The sequence below is a fragment of the Rutidosis leptorrhynchoides genome, chromosome 11 (genome assembly GCF_046630445.1).
Source record: "Rutidosis leptorrhynchoides isolate AG116_Rl617_1_P2 chromosome 11, CSIRO_AGI_Rlap_v1, whole genome shotgun sequence".
Taxonomy (NCBI): Eukaryota; Viridiplantae; Streptophyta; class Magnoliopsida; order Asterales; family Asteraceae; genus Rutidosis; species Rutidosis leptorrhynchoides.
This window is the reverse complement of record NC_092343.1, coordinates 142,917,386-142,937,306: the sequence shown is the minus strand read 5'-3', so window position 1 is coordinate 142,937,306 and position 19,921 is coordinate 142,917,386. Positions and strand designations below refer to the sequence as shown.

General features: G+C 30.5%; 1 protein-coding gene across 1 annotated transcript; it reads left to right on the top strand.

The window, feature by feature from the left end:
• The first annotated feature begins 7,260 nt into the window (after positions 1 to 7,260).
• On the top strand, positions 7,261 to 18,995 carry LOC139877170 (uncharacterized). Its single transcript, XM_071864583.1, has 5 exons — positions 7,261 to 7,474; positions 7,560 to 7,951; positions 9,756 to 10,340; positions 14,586 to 14,974; positions 18,962 to 18,995. Exons 1-4 carry the CDS (start codon positions 7,402 to 7,404, stop codon positions 14,931 to 14,933), a joined length of 1,398 nt encoding a protein of 465 aa, XP_071720684.1. The 5' UTR covers positions 7,261 to 7,401; the 3' UTR covers positions 14,934 to 14,974; positions 18,962 to 18,995.
• Positions 18,996 to 19,921: the final 926 nt, after the last annotated feature.

Sequence of the window (19,921 nt, the reverse complement as noted above, 5' to 3'; positions counted from 1 at the left end):
AACGAGGGAAATTAAATCCAAGGTATATTGGACCATTCAAGATTATTGATCGTGTCGGACCAGTAGCTTACCGACTTGAGTTACCTCAACAACTCGCGGCTGTACATAACACTTTCCACGTCTCGAATTTGAAGAAATGTTTTGCTAAAGACGATCTCACTATTCCGTTAGATGAAATCCAAATCAACGAAAAACTTCAATTCATCGAAGAACCCGTCGAAATAATGGATCGTGAGGTTAAAAGACTTAAGCAAAATAAGATACCAATTATTAAGGTTCGATGGAATGCTCGTAGAGGACCCGAGTTCACCTAGGAGCGTGAAGATCAGATGAAGAAGAAATACCCGCATCTATTTCCAGAAGATTCGTCAACACCTTCAACAGATTAAAATTTCGGGACGAAATTTATTTAACGGGTAGGTACTGTAGTGACCCGAACTTTTCCATGTTTATATATATTAATTGAGATTGATATTTACATAATTAAATGTTTCCAACATGTTAAGCAATCAAACTTGTTAAGACTTGATTAATTGAAATATGTTTCATATAGACAATTGACCACCCAAGTTGACCGGTGATTCACGAACGTTAAAACTTGTAAAAACTATATGATGACATATATATGGATATATATATATAGTTAACATGATACTATGATAAGTAAACATATCATTAAGTATATTAACAATGAACTACATATGTAAAAACAAGACTACTAACTTAATGATTTTTAAACGAGACATATATGTAACGATTATCGTTGTAAAGACATTTAATGTATATATATATATCATATTAAGAGATATTAATACATGATAATATCATGATAATATAATAATTTAAAATCTCATTTGATATTATAAACATTGGGTTAACCACATTTAACAAGATCGTTAACCTAAAGGTTTCAAAACAACACTTACATGTAACGACTAACGATGACTTAACGACTCAGTTAAAATGTATATACATGTAGTGTTTTAATATGTATTTATACACTTTTGAAAGACTTCAATACACTTATCAAAATACTTCTACTTAACAAAAATGCTTACAATTACATCCTCGTTCAGTTTCATCAACAATTCTACTCGTATGCACCCGTATTCGTACCCGTACAATACACAGCTTTTAGATGTATGTACTATTAGTATATACACTCCAATGATCAGCTCTTAGCAGCCCATGTGAGTCACCTAACACATGTGGGAACCATAATTTGGCAACTAGCATGAAATATCTCATAAAATTACAAAAATATGAGTAATCATTCATGACTTATTTACATGAAAACAAAATTACATATCCTTTATATCTAATCCATACACCAACGACCAAAAACACCTAAAAACACTTTCATTCTTCAATTTTCATCATCTAATTGATCTCTCTCAAGTTCTATCTTCAAGTTCTAAGTGTTCTTCATAAATTCTACAAGTTCTAGTTACATAAAATCAAGAATACTTTCAAGTTTGCTAGCTCACTTCCAATCTTGTAAGGTGATCATCCAACCTCAAGAAATCTTTGTTTCTTACAGTAGGTTATCATTCTAATACAAGGTAATAATCATATTCAAACTTTGGTTCAATTTCTATAACTATAACAATCTTATTTCAAGCGATGATCTTACTTGAACTTGTTTTCGTGTCATGATTCTGCTTCAAGAACTTCGAGCCATCCAAGGATCCGTTGAAGCTAGATCCATTTTTCTCTTTTTCAGTAGGTTTATCCAAGGAACTTAAGGTAGTAATGATGTTCATAACATCATTCGATTCATACATATAAAGCTATCTTATTCGAAGGTTTAAACTTGTAATCACTAGAACATAGTTTAGTTAATTTTAAACTTGTTCGCAAACAAAAGTTAATCCTTCTAACTTGACTTTTAAAATCAACTAAACACATGTTCTATATCTATATGATATACTAACTTAATGATTTAAAACCTGGAAACACGAAAAATACCGTAAAACTGGATTTACGCCGTCGTAGTAACACCGCGGGCTGTTTTGGGTTAGTTAATTAAAAACTATGATAAACTTTGATTTAAAAGTTGTTATTCTGAGAAAATGATTTTTATTATGAACATGAAACTATATCCAAAAATTATGGTTAAACTCAAAGTGGAAGTATGTTTTCTAAAATGATCATCTAGACGTCGTTCTTTCGACTGAAATGACTACCTTTACAAAAATAACTTGTAACTTATTTTTCCGACTATAAACCTATACTTTTTCTGTTTTGATTCATAAAATATAGTTCAATATGAAACCATAGCAATTTGATTCACTCAAAACGGATTTAAAATGAAGAAGTTATGGGTAAAACAAGATTGGATAATTTTTCTCATTTTAGCTACGTGAAAATTGGTAACAAATCTATTCCAACTATAACTTAATCAACTTGTATTGTATATTATGTAATCTTGAGATACCATAGACACGTATACAATGTTTCAACCTATCATGTTGACACATCTATATATATTTCGGAACAACCATAGACACTCTATATGTGAATGTTGGAGTTAGCTATACAGGGTTGAGGTTGATTCCAAAATATATATAGTTTGAGTTGTGATCAATACTGAGATACGTATACACTAGGTCGTGGATTGATTCAAGATAATATTTATCGATTTATTTCTGTACATCTAGCTGTGGACAACTAGTTGTAGGTTACTAACGAGGACAGCTGACTTAATAAACTTAAAACATCAAAATATATTAAAAGTGTTGTAAATATATTTTGAACATACTTTGATATATATGTATATATTGTTATAGGTTCGTGAATCAACCAGTGGCCAAGTCTTACTTCCCGACGAAGTAAAAATCTGTGAAAGTGAGTTATAGTCCCACTTTTAAAATCTAATATTTTTGGGATGAGAATACATGCAGGTTTTATAAATGATTTACAAAATAGACACAAGTACGTGAAACTACATTCTATGGTTGAATTATTGAAATCGAATATGCCCCTTTTTATTAAGTCTGGTAATCTAAGAATTAGGGAACAGACACCCTAATTGACGCGAATCCTAAAGATAGATCTATTGGGCCTAACAAACCCCATCCAAAGTACCGGATGCTTTAGTACTTCGAAATTTATATCATATCCGAAGGGTGTCCCGGAATGATGGGGATATTCTTATATATGCATCTTGTTAATGTCGGTTACCAGGTGTTCACCATATGAATGATTTTTATCTCTATGTATGGGATGTGTATTGAAATAAGAAATCTTGTGGTCTATTATTATGATTTGATATATATAGGTTAAACCTATAACTCACCAACATTTTTGTTGACGTTTTAAGCATGTTTATTCTCAGGTGATTATTAAGAGCTTCCGCTGTCGCATACTTAAATAAGGACGAGATTTGGAGTCCATGCTTATATGATATTGTGTAAAAACTGCATTCAAGAAACTTATTTTGTTGTAACATATTTGTATTGTAAACCATTATGTAATGGTCGTGTGTAAACATGATATTTTAGATTATCATTATTTGATAATCTACGTAAAGCTTTTTAAACCTTTATTGATGAAATAAAGGTTATGGTTTGTTTTAAAATGAATGCAGTCTTTGAAAAACGTCTCATATAGAGGTCAAAACCTCGCAACGAAATCAATTAATATGGAACGTTTTTAATCAATAAGAACGGGACATTTCACTGTGATCGTCCTGGAATCTGAGAAAGAGCTGAATCAGATCAGGATATTCGATCCAAGGTGGATCTGCAACATGTGCAAGGCTGACATCAAGATTTTGAGAAGACAACCGATATTTCATGAGCTATACAACATGGAGCAGACTATGCAGTTTAACAGAGCCATTAGGACTTGTTATGCTTATGATTTGTGTACTTAAACGTTTTTTACGTTAGTTGTCTTTTACTTTTGTCATGAACTAGGTCCTAGGGGGAGTTTGTTGGTGCATTTAAGTCCCTAGTTCATGTATTGTTAAGAACACGACTAATTGTAATAAACTTTGTGATTACTTGTGATGTGTATTGTTTGATATGTTAAATTCACAAAGTCTGAGCATCCGCACGGATGCACATGTAACCGCACGGTTACATCATGTAACCGCACGGATGCAGAATGCATCCGTACGGATACATCAGCTGGGTGTATAAATACATGACTTCGGGTTTCTTGTTAGGGTTACGTACCATTAACCCCTACAGCCGATTGTTACGATCCCTAGCAGTCCCATACGTGTTCTAATCGATCTAGTACTTCGTCTAAGTCCATTATTCGTCTAGATCATCATTAGGTTTATTGTTTTTCACATAAAACCAATATCGAGACATTCTGCACTCGATTTTGTTGACTGGATTCGATTAATACTGTTTAATCGATCCTACACAATTGGACCTGATTTTGTTCTAATTGAGATTTTGTAGAACGTAAAATTGTTCAAATTTCTACAAATTTGTTCGAATTTATCCAAATTTGTTAGAATTGCACATGTTATACATTTTCTGTTATACATATTTTATAGGTGCATCAACTTGCATCTATTTATAGAATATAAGATGTAGAACAAAAATTGCATAATAAAAATTGTTCGAACTCATATGTAAAAATAAATTGTTCGAACTCCTTGTCTCGTATAGTTAATAAATTTAAGTTTCACATGTATCTTTTCTTCGTTTGCTTTCTTTTGTAGGCTTTTCTTCAATGTTTCTGTTATTTCGTTTTGGACCCTTGTATATTTCTCGTGGTTAATAAAAGACAAAATTGCATGGTGGGTCCCTGTGGTATGTTCGAAATAACAAGCGGGGTCCAAAAGAATTTTTTCACCTTGGGGGGTCACTGTGGTTTACACTTGTTTCATGGGGGGTCCAATTCGCTAACACCGTTAATTTATTCAGTTGAATCTGATCATGTGCACTGCACATGAAGGTAAAAATGTCCTTTCATCAATTTCTTTTCTTTTTCTTTATTCCTTTTTTCTTCTCATTTCATTCCTCCCAATTTTTTCATAACCTTCAACTTATCAGATCAATACAAAAATATACCCTAACCATATCAAATCAAAACCCAAAAAAATCATGGTGATGTATGTATTTGAGGCTCACAACCTGTAGGCCTGTAACCTGCAACTTGGCATGTTCCCCTGGTAATATAAATTTTTTGGTGATGTATGTATTTGAGGCTCACAACCTGTAGGCCTTGCTTCGACTCTTTTATGCAATAAAATATAGCTTTTCAAAACAAAATTCATAGTAATAGAACACAAAAAAAATCAACCTGATCATGTGTCTAAAATTTATCCACACAAAAAAATCCAAGCATTTATTATCCATTCTTACATTCATTCGTAGTTATTCAATAAACCAAAAGGGTACCAATCATGATAATGATTATTCTCAAGCATAGCACTATTAATGGGTTACTTAGATTTAGGTCTGCACCAGACACAACCAATAATTCGAATAAAAATCAATTGATAAATTCTAACCTTATTTTCAGATCGGAATTTGATTCATCAAGAACAAATATTATCCTTTTAATCTTCATAAATTCCGACCTGTATCTCCGCCGACTAGCGATTTGATGAAACGCATCAGATCTGGTGTTTAGTGATTTGATTTATACGGAGTCGTAAAGGTGATTTTGCTAAATCGATCATGAGATTGAAGAAATTAAGGAGAAATGTTTATGGCATATGAGCTATGATCGAGCTTGGATTTGAGAAATTAAGGATTCGAGTACCATTGTCATGTTACTAAACACCACCATCACTGATCTCTTCTTTTGTTTTTTTCAATTTGTGCAAGGGATTCAAGCACCACCGTTTACTTTTTGTTACAAAAAAAAAAAAAGATCTGGATAAGGAAGAAAACATTGGGAAGATAATTAGATTTGAAAGGGAAAGTAAAGTGTAATGGACCAGTTTACCCTCACATGCATTGCATGTGACATAATTTAACAGAAAAGATAACACCAGTTAGCGAATTGGACCCTCCATGAAACAAGTGCAAACCACAGTGACCCCCCAAGGTGAAAAAATTCTTTTGAACCCCGCATGTTATTTCGAACATACCACAGGTACTCCCCGTGCAATTTTGTCTTAATAAAATCTTACTTGCTTTTCAAAAAAATAAAAATAAATATATTGTAGAATCAAAAATAGAAAGTTTGCGTCTATTTCAAAAATGAAGTTGAATAAATACACACTGTTTTGATCATCAATTTCTTGTATACATGTGTAATCAACCTAGCATGTATGAAATTATAATCATATCTTTTTCAGTTATCTTCTAGCGACACTAATTGCAATATCAATTCCAGATATTGATTTATTTTTCAATTATCTTCTACCATTTCAACCTACCTATCTAGGATTATGACATGTGTATTCCATTAATTTTCTCTCCAACCAATTAATACACATGTCATGATCCTGAACATGTAGGTTAAAAGGTACGTTGAAAAGGTAATTGAGACTTCACTTGTGGGTGTGTAGCCCCTGTACGTCTCACAATTTACAATAGGCCCATGTTATGATATAGAATATTGATATTGATATTGATGATGATTGAGATGGAGGTATTAGGGGTTTAAAATAATTGAGGGTTGGAGAAAACTGAAGATAAGATGAATAGGTGGGCTTGAAATAATTGGGGGTAAAAGAAAATTGAAGATAAGATAGAGTAGGTGCTGTACTTCTTTTCAAAAATTGTACAACCAAAGCAAAAAAAATGGATTTGATTATAATTTGTTCGAATTTTACAAATTTTGTTCGCACTTCTTTTTTTTTTTTGTTAGGATTTGAAGTTCTCAAAGTTCTCTTCCCAAAAAAGTCCTCATCCCTATATATATATATATATATATATATATATATATATATATATATATATATATATATATATATAATTGAAGATAAGATAGAGTAGGTGCTGTACTTCTTTTCAAAAATTGTACAACCAAAGCAAAAAAATGGATTTGATTATAATTTATTCGAATTTTACAAATTTTGTTCGCACTTCTTTTTTTTTTTTTTTTTAGGATTTGAAGTTCTCAAAGTTCTCTTCCCAAAAAAGTCCTCATCCCTATATATATATATATATATATATATATATATATATATATATATATATATATATATATATATATATATATATATATATATATATATATATATATATATAATTAAAATTAAAATTTGTTTATCTTTCTTTTGTTTAATTAAAATAAAGAATAAATATATAAAACCTTCTGTCTATTGCAAGTATCCAATGCTTTTCCCACTTTCCCCATTAGACAACTCACCCCAAAACACAAAACACCTAAAAACCATATCACATTTCCTAACTTTCTTCATAATTCTAATTTTCTCTAATCATCACATAATTAAAAATTTAATTCTAAATTTTCTTTTTCATGTCCTTCTTCCCACCTGAATCCAAGTTCTTTGGCTATGAAGATCACCACCAAAATCCTCATCATTTTCAAGGTACATAATAGTCTCTTTTTGTGATCTAGTTTGTGTATGTATTGGTACTCAATAAATTTTAATCATAATCATATGAATTTTGCAGGTATCGAATCAACTATGATTAGTAGATCTCTGTCATCGTATTCAGGGAGAGATCAAGGATGCGAAGAAACAAATGCAGCTGGGGACGGTGACACGTCAGAAGACAAAGGGTCACAACTTGGAGAAAAGAAAAAAAGATTTAATATAGAACAAATGAAGGCTTTGGAGAAAAGTTTTGAGTTAGGAGATAAGCTCGAACCCGAAAGAAAACGACAGTTGGCTCGGGAATTAGGGGTGCAGCCAAGACAAGTGGCTATATGGTTTCAAAATCGAAGGACCAGATACAAAACTAAACAGTTAAAGAAAGATTCTAATGTGTTAAAGAGACAATTTGATGAAATTAAAGCTGAAAATGGTGCACTTAAGAACCATAACAACAAACTTCAGGCACAGGTAATTAACATTTGACATATGCAATGTGGTAAGTAGTAGTAAATATGAGTTTTTTACATAGATGTTTCAAATCGATGAATATTTATCCAATTTGATCCATTTATAATGGATAATAGATGATTTAACTGAATGAATGATGGATATAGATGTGAATTATCTAAATATAATTTGGATTGGATATGGATAACGATTCATCATTAAAAAAAAATATCCATTATTACCCGAAATATAATTATAAATACACATATATATTTAACCTATAAATTTTAAAGTTACTAACAAAATTATGGGTCATAAAAGTTACAATTATTAAATTACTAATAATATTAAACGTTACATATTTAGATTAATTTAATTATATATTAACATATATATTGTAACATATTTTACACAATTGAAGTCACAATTGATAAATTACAATCAAAACATGTGTAATAAACTAAAAATATAAAGGTTATCATTCATAATTATTTTTTAAAATCGGCGTTAGATTAATATTTTATTAAATATTCAATTGATATTCATTAATCCGCTTAATTCATTAGATATAGATATGGATGAATGAAATAAAATTAAACGAATATAAATACATATATAAATTAATAAAAATTAAAGGAATAGATGTAGATATGTCACCATCAGATTCAGATTCATATATGATCCATTCTCATCCACATACTATGTTGTCATATAGATTTACTTTGCACACCCGGATATACATTTGACATGAATATGGTCACCGTAATTCTTTTTCTTAATCGATAATTTGATAATTAAGTTATTTATCCCAGTACTAGTACATACATACGTCTACGTATATATAGAGTTTCCTTTACAAATTGAAATTTGCAAACATATAATATGGAAAAGTTAACATTCTAATTGAACACATTTTTCAATATCGTTATAAAAATTATCAACGATAAACAGCGTAGATATAAATATTTTCTTACTTATACATATAGTTCCTGTAGTAAATTTATATCCCACTATGTAATAACTAATACCCCATATATGATTAATTGATTAATGATTGTAAGTGTAAAATCACAAATAAGTTAAATGAGTCTTATGGATTAACAAATCGGGTATTACCTGAGACTAAACTGAGATCTGCAACTCGTTCGTTATCAGGGTATACATTTTTACTATTATACTATACACATATTCGCATATTTATGAGTTTACCCGTCCATTATGTTGATACTCATTGGTCGCCATTTTTTTACTCTGATTTACCATATTTAAATAAGATTACAAGTTTAGTGCGTAAAACGATCTAACCGATTAAAAGTTGAACTCAAGACTTGTGTTTGACACAATTCCCTTAAACAGAACATAACCAGAACGGGGAGACCTTGTTGCGGCTGATAGGGAAAAACTAATTGTGTTTGTGCTCTTAGTTTTTGGTGCATATTTCAACAAAGCCTAAAGGCTTTATTTATAGTGAAGATTAAGGCTTTAAGTTTGTTCCCACTTCCGATGTGGGACAACTTCCACTTCTTTTCAATTCTAACAACTTTGAGACTCGATATCTCATTCAACATTAATCCGTTTTGAACACTCTTTAGTTCGTTGTAAAGCCCTCGTAAGAGGCTACAAAACCCACTAACTAGACATTAATATATAACACACTTATCGTATATTAAATTGTGTTCAAATATTAGTGAAAACACAGTTTTCAACACTATTTTTCCAACAATAATTTTGTTTGTAAACGAATCTCACTACCTTTTATATTGTTCGGTACGTTCACGACTTCTCACAGGTTTAAGGTTTTTAAATTCTTGATATTTGATTACAGTTGATGGCTTTAAGGGGACAGGAGTTAAATGGATCTCGTGCCATGATGAATTTAAAGAAAGAAAAAGAAGGATCATCGAGCAATAATAGAAGTACCGATAACAGTTGTGAAGATAACAACACCATATTATACAACCAGATTTCAAACAATCATCCAACAAGTTCATCTATAATCGGTGGTTTAACGATGACGCCATATCTTCTCGGTCAACCGTTGACTCAAACGGTGGTTAATGGAGATCATGGAGGTTATTGCAACATGCTTAATGCAGCTGGGGACGGTGACACGTCAGAAAACGAAGGGTCACAACTTGGAGAAAAGAAAAAGATATTGAATATAGAACAATTTAAGGCTTTGGAAAAAAGCTTTGAGTTAGGAGATAAGCTCGAACCCGAAAGAAAACGACAGTTGGCTCGGGAATTAGGGTTGCAGCCAAGACAAGTGGCTATATGGTTTCAAAATAGAAGGGCCAGATACAAAACTAAACAGTTAGAGAAAGATTCTAATGTGTTGAAGAGACAATTTGATGAAATTAAAGCTGAAAATGGTGCACTTAAGAACCATAACAACAAACTGCAGGCACAGGTAATTAACATTTGACATATGCAATGTGGTAAGTAGTACTAGTAGTAAATATGAGTTTTTTACATAAATGTTTCAAATCGATAATATCCATCCAATTCGATCCATTTATAATGGATATAAATGATTGATGATTTAAATAGATGAATAATAAATATAGATATGAATGATCTGATATGGATAACAATTTATCATCTATATATATATATATATATATATATATATATATATATATATATATATATATATATATATATATATAGTGGCAGGATCAAGAGGGAAGTAACCAATCGGGGGGGAAGCAAATAATTTTTTTTTCCGTTTTTTTTTTTGAAAAAACTTTGTTCACGAACATTATAGATGAGATGAAAATATGAAAATTTAGTAGACACACTTTGTGATAAATGTTTTTATTTTGGCGAGAAAACGCTCGAAGAAGTAATATATAACAATTATCGTGTTTTTTGAGCGTATTTTGAGTTTTTAGCTATTGGGGTTTAGATATTAGGGTTCAGATATTAGGGTTTATAGGGTTTAGATATTAGGGTTTAGAAATTTAGGATTTAGGGTTTAGATTTAGGGTTTAGATTTAGGGTTTAGATTGAGTTTTTAACACGAACGGTTTAGAGTTTAGGGTTTAGATATTGTTCGTGAAGAATATGAACGTTTTTTTTCTTCATGTTTTGTGAAGTAAAATTTAGCCCGATTTAGAGTTTAGGGTTTAGGGTTTAGGGTTTGGTGTTTTGGGTTTATTCCATAAACCCAAAACACCAAACCCTAAACCCTAAACTCTAAATCGGACTAAATTTTAATTCACAAAACATGAAAAAAAAAACGTTCATATTCTTCACGAACAATATTATCTTGAATGTTATTTTTGTCGATCGTTTTCCCGCCTAAATAATAACATTCATCACAAAGTGTCTCTTCTAAATGTTCTTATTTTCGTGTGATCTTGATGCGGAAAAAAAAATTTCAAAAAAAACGAAAAAAAAAAATTGCTTCCCCCCGCTTCTCCCCGATTGGTTACTTCCCCATTGATCCTGCCCATATATATATATATATATATATATATATATATATATATATATATATATATATATATATATATATATATATATATATATATATATATTATCAACCGAAATATATTTATACATACATATATATTTATTATAATATATGCATATACATCCAGATATTGATATACATATACATTTCATCTATAAGTTTTTACTAACAAAATTATGGGTCATTAAAGTTGCAATTATTAAATTGTAATTACTAATAATATTAAATATTATTAGTAATTACAATTTAATAATTGCAAAATATTATTAGTAATTACAATTTAATAATTGCAACTTTTATAACCCATAATTTTGTTAGTAAAAACTTATAGATGAAATGTATATGTATATCAATATCTGGATGTATATGCATATATTATATATTATAATAAATATATATGTATGTATAAATATATTTCGGTTGATAATATATATGAATTATTAAAGTGAATTATTAAAGTATGAATTATTAAAGTGAATTATTAAAGTATGAATTATTAAAGTGAATTATTAAAGTATGAATTATTAAAGTGAATTATTAAAGTATGAATTATTAAAGTGAATTATTAAAGTGAATTATTAAAGTATGAATTATTAAAGTTAAAGTAAAGTAAAATAGAGTAAAGGTAAAGTTAAAGTATAGTAAAAGTATAAAAAACTATGTATGTATAATACGCATATAAATATATATAATATTAATTTAAATCGTTATATATATTTAATGAAATAAAATATAAATATCGTACTTTAATAATTCACTTTAATAATTCATACTTTAATAATTCACTTTAATAATTCATACTTTAATAATTCACTTTTATAATTCAAAAATCTATTATAAATAGAATTCAATAGGTTATATATATATATTATCAACCGAAATATATTTATACATACATATATATTTATTATAATATATGCATATACATCCAGATATTGATATACATATACATTTCATCTATAAGTTTTTACTAACAAAATTATGGGTCATAAAAGTTGCAATTATTAAATTGTAATTACTAATAATATTAAATATTACATATTTAGATTAATTTAAATATATTATTATAACATATTTTACTCAAACAACTTACAATCAAAACATATATAATAAACTAAAAAGATAAAGATTATACATTTACATTTTTTTATAATTTATATTTAATTTTTAAAATCATCATTACCTTAAAATTTTATTAAATATTCAATAATTCATTAAGGTCCGCTTAATTCATTGGATATAGATATGGATGGAGAAAATAAAACTAAACGAATATGAATACATATATAGATTAACAAAAGTTATATGGGTATAGATGTGGATATATCACCACATTCATATCTGATCGTACATAGTCATGTGAATTTACTTTGCACACCCGGATATACATTTTACATGAATATGGTAACCGTAATTCAACTCGAGTCCCCTTTGAATCCCCTTTAAGATTCCTAAACACCTAATAACACAACCACTTCTTTGGGGTTGGGAAAAAAAAATTAACATTCCAGTTGAACACATGTTACACATTTTTCAATATCGTTAAAAAATTATCAACGATAAACAACATAGATACAATTAAGTTTTTTTATTTTTATTTTTTTTATTTTCTTTTACTTTAGAGCCTAAAGTAAATTTTATGCAGGATTTAAACCATGTAAATTTGATTTTACCATTTTCATGACGTCTCAATTTTATTTTATTTATTTAAAATTGTTTTCCTACTTATTGGCTGGAGGTCTACTCGGAAGCAATCTCTCTATCTGTCGAATAGAGAGAGGGATGACTTTCTCTGCTTTTGAGGGTGTTTTCACTCTGGGTGGAGAAATAACTTGTCTTTATTCTCGGATAGGGGAAGGATTGTCTACATCTCACCTCCCTCATACACCACGCATGTGGTATTTGGTTTCGTTGTTGTTGTACTTATAGTTCCTGTAGTAATTTTAGTAATTTATATCCCACTATGTACTAACTAATACCCCATATATGATTAATATTGTAAGCGTAAAATCACAAATAAGTTAAATGAGTCTTATGGATTAGCAAGTCGGGTATTACATGAGACGAAAACTAATATATGCAACTCGTTCGTTATCTGTTAATGGGTATACATTTTTACTATTATACTATATGTAAGAATGTTATAATTCCCAATGATTATTATTGATCAAACAAGCCAAATATATAATACATATATAATACATGATCTGATCTCATATCCCTTGAATTTAGGAATCATGTCCCTTGCTATCTGATCAATCGTATCTCTGCATTTAATACTAGATATGTCTACATTTAATATGAGATATTCTAAATATTACATATGATATAGTCTACGTCTAGTATCCGTTAACACTATACAAGTATTCGCATATATAATTTTTATGAGTTTACCCATCCATTATGAAGTTGATACTCATATATCGCGATTTTTTTAATCCGATTTGCCATTTTTGAATATGAACACAAGTTTAGTACGTATAGTTATAGGTAAAATATATACGAAATCGAAACAAATATACATATTATCACAAACGTAATAATCAGATTGTAAATGTGTATAATAAATAATAAATAATAAATAATCAAAATAAGAACGAAAAGTTAAAACGATTTAACCGATTAAAAGTTGAACCGGGCTTGTGTTTTACACAATTCCCTCAAACAGATTTTGCGTCTGTTCCCTGGGTACCGGTTTGAAGCGTACTGCCGGACTCGAACACTTGCATGAAAGGCAACCGGAATGGGGAGAACTTGTTGCGGCTGAGAGGGGAAAAACTAATTGTGTTTGTGCTCTTAGTTTTTGGTGTATATTTCAACAAATCCTAAAGGCTTTAAGTTTGTTCCCAGTTCCGATGTGGGACAACTTCCACTTCTTTTCAATTCTAACAACTTTGAGACTCGATATCTCATTCAACATTAATCCGTTTTGAACACTCTTTAGTTCGTTGTAAAGCCCTCGTAAGAGGCTACAAAACCCATTAACTAGACATTAATATATAACACACTTATCGTATATTAAATTGTGTTCAAATATTGGTGAAAACACAGTTTTCAACACTATTTTTCCAACAATAATTTTGTTTGTAAATGAATCTCACTACCTTTTATATTGTTTGGTACGTTCACGACTTCTCACAGGTTTAAGGTTTTTAAATTCTTGATATTTGATTACAGTTGATGGCTTTAAGGGGACAGGAGTTAAATGGATCTCGTGCCATGATGAATTTAAAGAAAGAAAAAGAAGGATCATCGAGCAATAATAGAAGTACCGATAACAGTTGTGAAGATAACAACACCATATTATACAACCAGATTTCAAACAATCATCCAACAAGTTCATCCATGATCGGTGGTTTAACGATGACGCCATATCTTCTCGGTCAACCGTTGACTCAAACGGTGGTTAATGGAGATCATGGAGGTTATTGCAACATGCTTAATGTTATGGAGGATCAACCAGCTTTTCGGCCATGGCCTGAGGCTGACTATTTTGATTTGAGAATTGAAAAACTTGAAAATTGAAATGCTTGTATTGCTTTCTTATTGAATATACAGAATTGTATGTTGGTGATTTTAGTGTAACGGTCATTTTGTGTGATAAGTGATTTACTTGAGACAAGGGGGTTTCGAGTTAAGCTCAAATACAAGTTAGGAGAGTGTGGAGTGCACGCTTGTATAAGCTAACTTGATTAATCCAAGTGAAAGGTTATGTTTGTAAGTTGGCGTTTTTTTGTCAAAAGACACAACTCTTTATGAATATGTGTCATTATTAATGAAATGGTGTCTTAACATTTTAATCACTTTTCATGGAAACTTTTATACCAAAAGATGCATCTTTTCATGGTGACCTTTCATAATCTATATATAGATGATACTTGTCTCATTTTTTATGATGATGAAAAATTGAACATTCATAATAAACTCTTTGTTCTTGACACTAATTTAAATTGCCTATATTGGAGTTGTGCCTTTGTCTTATCTCGAATAAAGATTTCGTGTAAACCTAAGGCAATTTACGTATAGGGTCGAAATACTTTATCGCGAAAGTGACTACACGATTCAAAGGTTTATCCGGACATTCAAACCCTATTATCCAACAAAGCTATAAAGTATTTTTCTTGATGATAAATGATTCTTGAAAGGACGTATAGGCTACGTTGGTGGAATAATCAATTGGAATTCATGATCTTGATTGACTCGTGGCTTTTGTGGCCACATGTTACTGTGTTACACTATTTAATAATGGATTTATGGAATTCATCTCAGTCGGTGGCCTCCTGGTACAACCATATGGAATTCCATCATATGGCACCATGATTGAATTGAATTTATAATGATTTCATTGTTAAAATAATTATGTGATTCACTCGTACCGCCATAATTTTAATTGATGAGTCGGTGACGATGAATTATATTAATTATTGAATTATGAAATCCTTTATGGAATTCATTTAATTATGGAATCATTTATGAATTGTGAAAAAGGCATGGTCATCATGTCATCAGTAAAAGATTTATGGGATAATTGATATGGCATGAATACAGATGCGCTTATAAAAATCCGTAAAAGGATTTATTGATTGATCGATCAATATAAAAGGTGATGGTTAATGTTAGATATGATGGTTAACATCGGGTTTCCAAGAAAGAAAGGAAAACAAATTTACACTTCACGGGTACTGATTCAATAGCATGGACGCGTATAACATGGAGAAAAATTCAAGGATGAATTTCGTATCTTTTCTTATTTCAATGGAAGCATGTACGGTACGCGTTTTTGAATTAATTAACTTTAAACAATTGAGTTTTGTGATTATTGAAATATGAATATCTTTCCTAGAATCTGAACTTGAAAGATTACTACTATTATTAGTTGGGTATTGCATGCATTGATGGTTGCATCGGTTCGCATGATGCCTTGTATGTAACCGACTCCATCAACATAATTAACTTGATGCAATTAAAAGATATAGAAAAGGATGGAATCTTTTTCCATCTCCACCACAACACAAATATTGGAACATGTATTAATTATTTTCATATATATGTTAATAAACTAATGTTTCATAATTTTTGGTGGGGTTTACACTAAAACATTTTATAATGATACAACGAAACTTCGAAATTTTGTGGATTTGTTTTCTCTTTTTGCAATTGAAGAGAGCAGTTACCATATATTTGAAATAAATATCGTGGTCAATATTATTTACATAAAATGTGTTTCTTCAATAGATTATATGAATATTAAATTGATCCAAAGTAAATGGAGTGTTACTATTTCCATTCGTTGAATCATCCGAACATATTTATATCTTGAAAATCATTTTGGAAACTTATATTTGGAACTAGATGAGATGTTTTGTTCAAATGTTCCAAAATTGTTAAGTAGATGATGTTCGAATGTTGATGGTAGTCATCAATTTTGTTTCAATTAAACAGGTGGCACGTGAAATTCGATTTCATGTGATATAATTTGTTACATTACATTTTGATGGCCTATCAACAATGTACATGTTACATGTTAGTGAAACAACTATGATTTTAAATTTTAATATGGAATTCAGTTTCCATATTGGTTAATTGTCTATCAGTACCGCTATTGTATTGATTTGAAATTATGCTTTGATAATCGGGAGTATGTCTGTGTTATTACATCAATGATCAATAAAGCATATGTAATGGAGAGATGAGAATAATTTTTAAAACTACACATTGTGATGAGAATTAAGTATTCTAATACTTGGAGAAGCCTTGGTTTAAGGTTGAATTCACAATGAGAATCCTTGAGTATTTTAAGGACGTATTGACTCAACTTTGATCAAGATGATGATGACAACTACAAGTTGTTAGTTTTACACTTGGTATAGAAGAGGTATCTTGGATCAAAAGGATTGAAGTTGAGATTATTGATATTATAAACTTATTGTCATTACTTCTTGGTTCTAGAAGTGGATTGACAAAGGTATGTTTATAATTATAATCTCACTACCCAATGTAATGGTAATAATCGTGCACATGATGATAATGGAAATACATTATCAAGTGTGTACAAATTATAAGTTTACATTAGGGAGTTCTGAAAAATGGACAACGCACCGACTGTTCAATCAATTAATGTTAAGTACGTACGGGCTTCTTATGATATGATAAGAATTTAGTAAGTCCTTTGATAAAAGGATTACAAAGGAAAAATTGATTGAAGTCGAAAGAGATAGTAATGTCTATTTAGATCTCTAATTATGAGATATCTGTTAGTTAAGGCATATAGTTAAATGTACAAGACACTATTGCCTTAGATAGACTTTGTTTCGTGAGGCGATCACGAGTGGAGTGATTTCTATGGATTTTGTTGGCTCACAACAAAATATGACGGATCACTGGACAAAAGCATTAGTCGGAAGCGCGCAAAAGTTGGCTAATGATGTGGGATTGAAGTCCATTTAAATCTTGCATAGTGGGATACCCAATTCCCTCATAGTACAACGCTAGGAGCTTGAATTCAATGTGGAAAGCCTACTATATGAAGATTGGAACACATTTATTATTTGATCCTAAAGTATGTGTTCGGACCCGTGAGATAAAGAAGGTTGGAGTTTAATACTTCTTAATAGTTTTCTTTAAAAATTGCATCGCGGGAGCAAGATTAAAGAAAATCTACCTATGTGAGTATGAATTTTGCCGCTTCAAAGAAGCTTGGACTTGGCTTCCTATATACTCATGAAAGGATATGGACGCATGGCTTATAAAAGCGTCAAGATGAACAATAGAGCATTGAACTTATGTGTATATTTTCTTCATTATAATCACTATGGATAGAAAGGGTTCAATTCTTAGTAACACCCTTGATATTCAATTATATGAATTGAATTTATACTAATATGAAATTCAATCGTCACGACATTTCATTTATGCGTAAGTTTGTATGCATGTTCTAGTTATTTAGTAAATCAAAGGATTACACTAAAATATGGGGGGATTGTTGGTGATTTTAGTGTCACGGTCATTTTGTGTGATAAGTGATTTACTTGAGACAAAGGGGTTTCGAGTTAAGCTCAAATACAAGTTAGGAGAGTGTGGAGTGCACGCTTGTATAAGCTAACTTGATTAATCCAAGTGAAAGGTTATGTTTGTAAGTTGGTGTTTTTTTGCCAAAAGACACAACTCTTTATGAATATGTGTCATTATTAATGAAATGGTGTAACTTATAATGAAATGGTGTCTTAACCTTTTAATCATAAGGTGTGACTTTTCATGGAAACTTTTATACCAAATGATGCATCTTTTCATGGTGACCTTTCATAATCTATATATAGATGATACTTGTCTCATTTTCTATGATGATGAAAAATTGAACATTCATAATAAACTCTTTGTTCTTGACACTAATTTAAATTGCCTATATTGGAGTTGTGCCTTTGTCTTATCCCGGATAAAGATTTCGTGTAACCCTAAGGCAATTTACGTATAGGGTCAAAATACTTTATCGCGAAAGTGACTATACGATTCAAAGGTTTATCCGGACATTCAAACCCTATTATCCAACATTGTATTTATACAATGAAATGGATATGTTGTTATATAGAGCTAGAGTCTAGCGGTAATAATCTCTAAACAAGGCAATGAGCCTTTGTTAACACAGGAAACAAATTAAATTAGGACTAGCCGTTAATTGTCTGCATCTTTTTTTATTTTTATTTTCTAACACTACCCTTCAAGTTGTGTAACATTTTCGTTAAATATTCAATGATCGTTACATGATTTATATGATATTCTATTCCATGTTATAACTTTTTTTTTAATTTATAAACACCTAGAACATACTATTATAATATGTTTTACACATTACCTAAATAAATGATCTCGGTCTAGTGGTTTTCAAACTTTTATTTTTTAGACTCGTTTCGGTTTGCGGTTTCAGTAAACGACATTTGTGTTAATTTATCACTAAAAAATAGGGATGACACCCGCGGGTCGTGGGCGCGGATCCGCTACATCCTTCACCCGCATCCGCGGATTTTTTGAGGATCCACTAACCCGTGGATCTTGGTGAACGGATTTATTTTTAGATCCATGCCAGTATCCACGAATATTCGTTACGGATTTACCCGCGGATCTTATTTATGAAGTTAATGTAAATTAAAGTATTAGAAAATAAATATCATTACACAATTAAAAATGATATAATAAAATGAACAATCAAAATGAGATGAAAAACATAATCCATCACTAGATAGCCCAGTGGTTGGGGGCCTGAGTTCCTTGCAAGAGGTCTCAGGTTCGAATCCCGTCTGGGACGAATATTTAGTGGTGGTCAGGGAAGGGTTGGAAACAACCAGGGAGTAATCCTGCTGGTGTAACATCCCGTTTTTCTCGTACGTATCGAAAGGTACATACTTAATCATTTGTACGTTTATAACTCGTTAGCTTACGCGTAAATGTATGAATATATGTATAGATATATATATGTATGTGTATGCTTGATAATGCGTGCATAAGCAAGTCTATATGTG

What these genes read in the sequence shown, in the direction of transcription:
- LOC139877170 (XM_071864583.1), top strand. Translation starts at nt 7,402, where the DNA reads ATGTCCTTCTTCCCACCTGAATCCAAGTTCTTTGGCTATGAAGATCAC. An exon ending in AAATCCTCATCATTTTCAAG is followed by an intron (nt 7,475 to 7,559) that starts GTACATAATAGT and finishes TGAATTTTGCAG; the next exon opens with GTATCGAATCAACTATGATT. An exon ending in ACAACAAACTTCAGGCACAG is followed by an intron (nt 7,952 to 9,755) that starts GTAATTAACATT and finishes ATTTGATTACAG; the next exon opens with TTGATGGCTTTAAGGGGACA.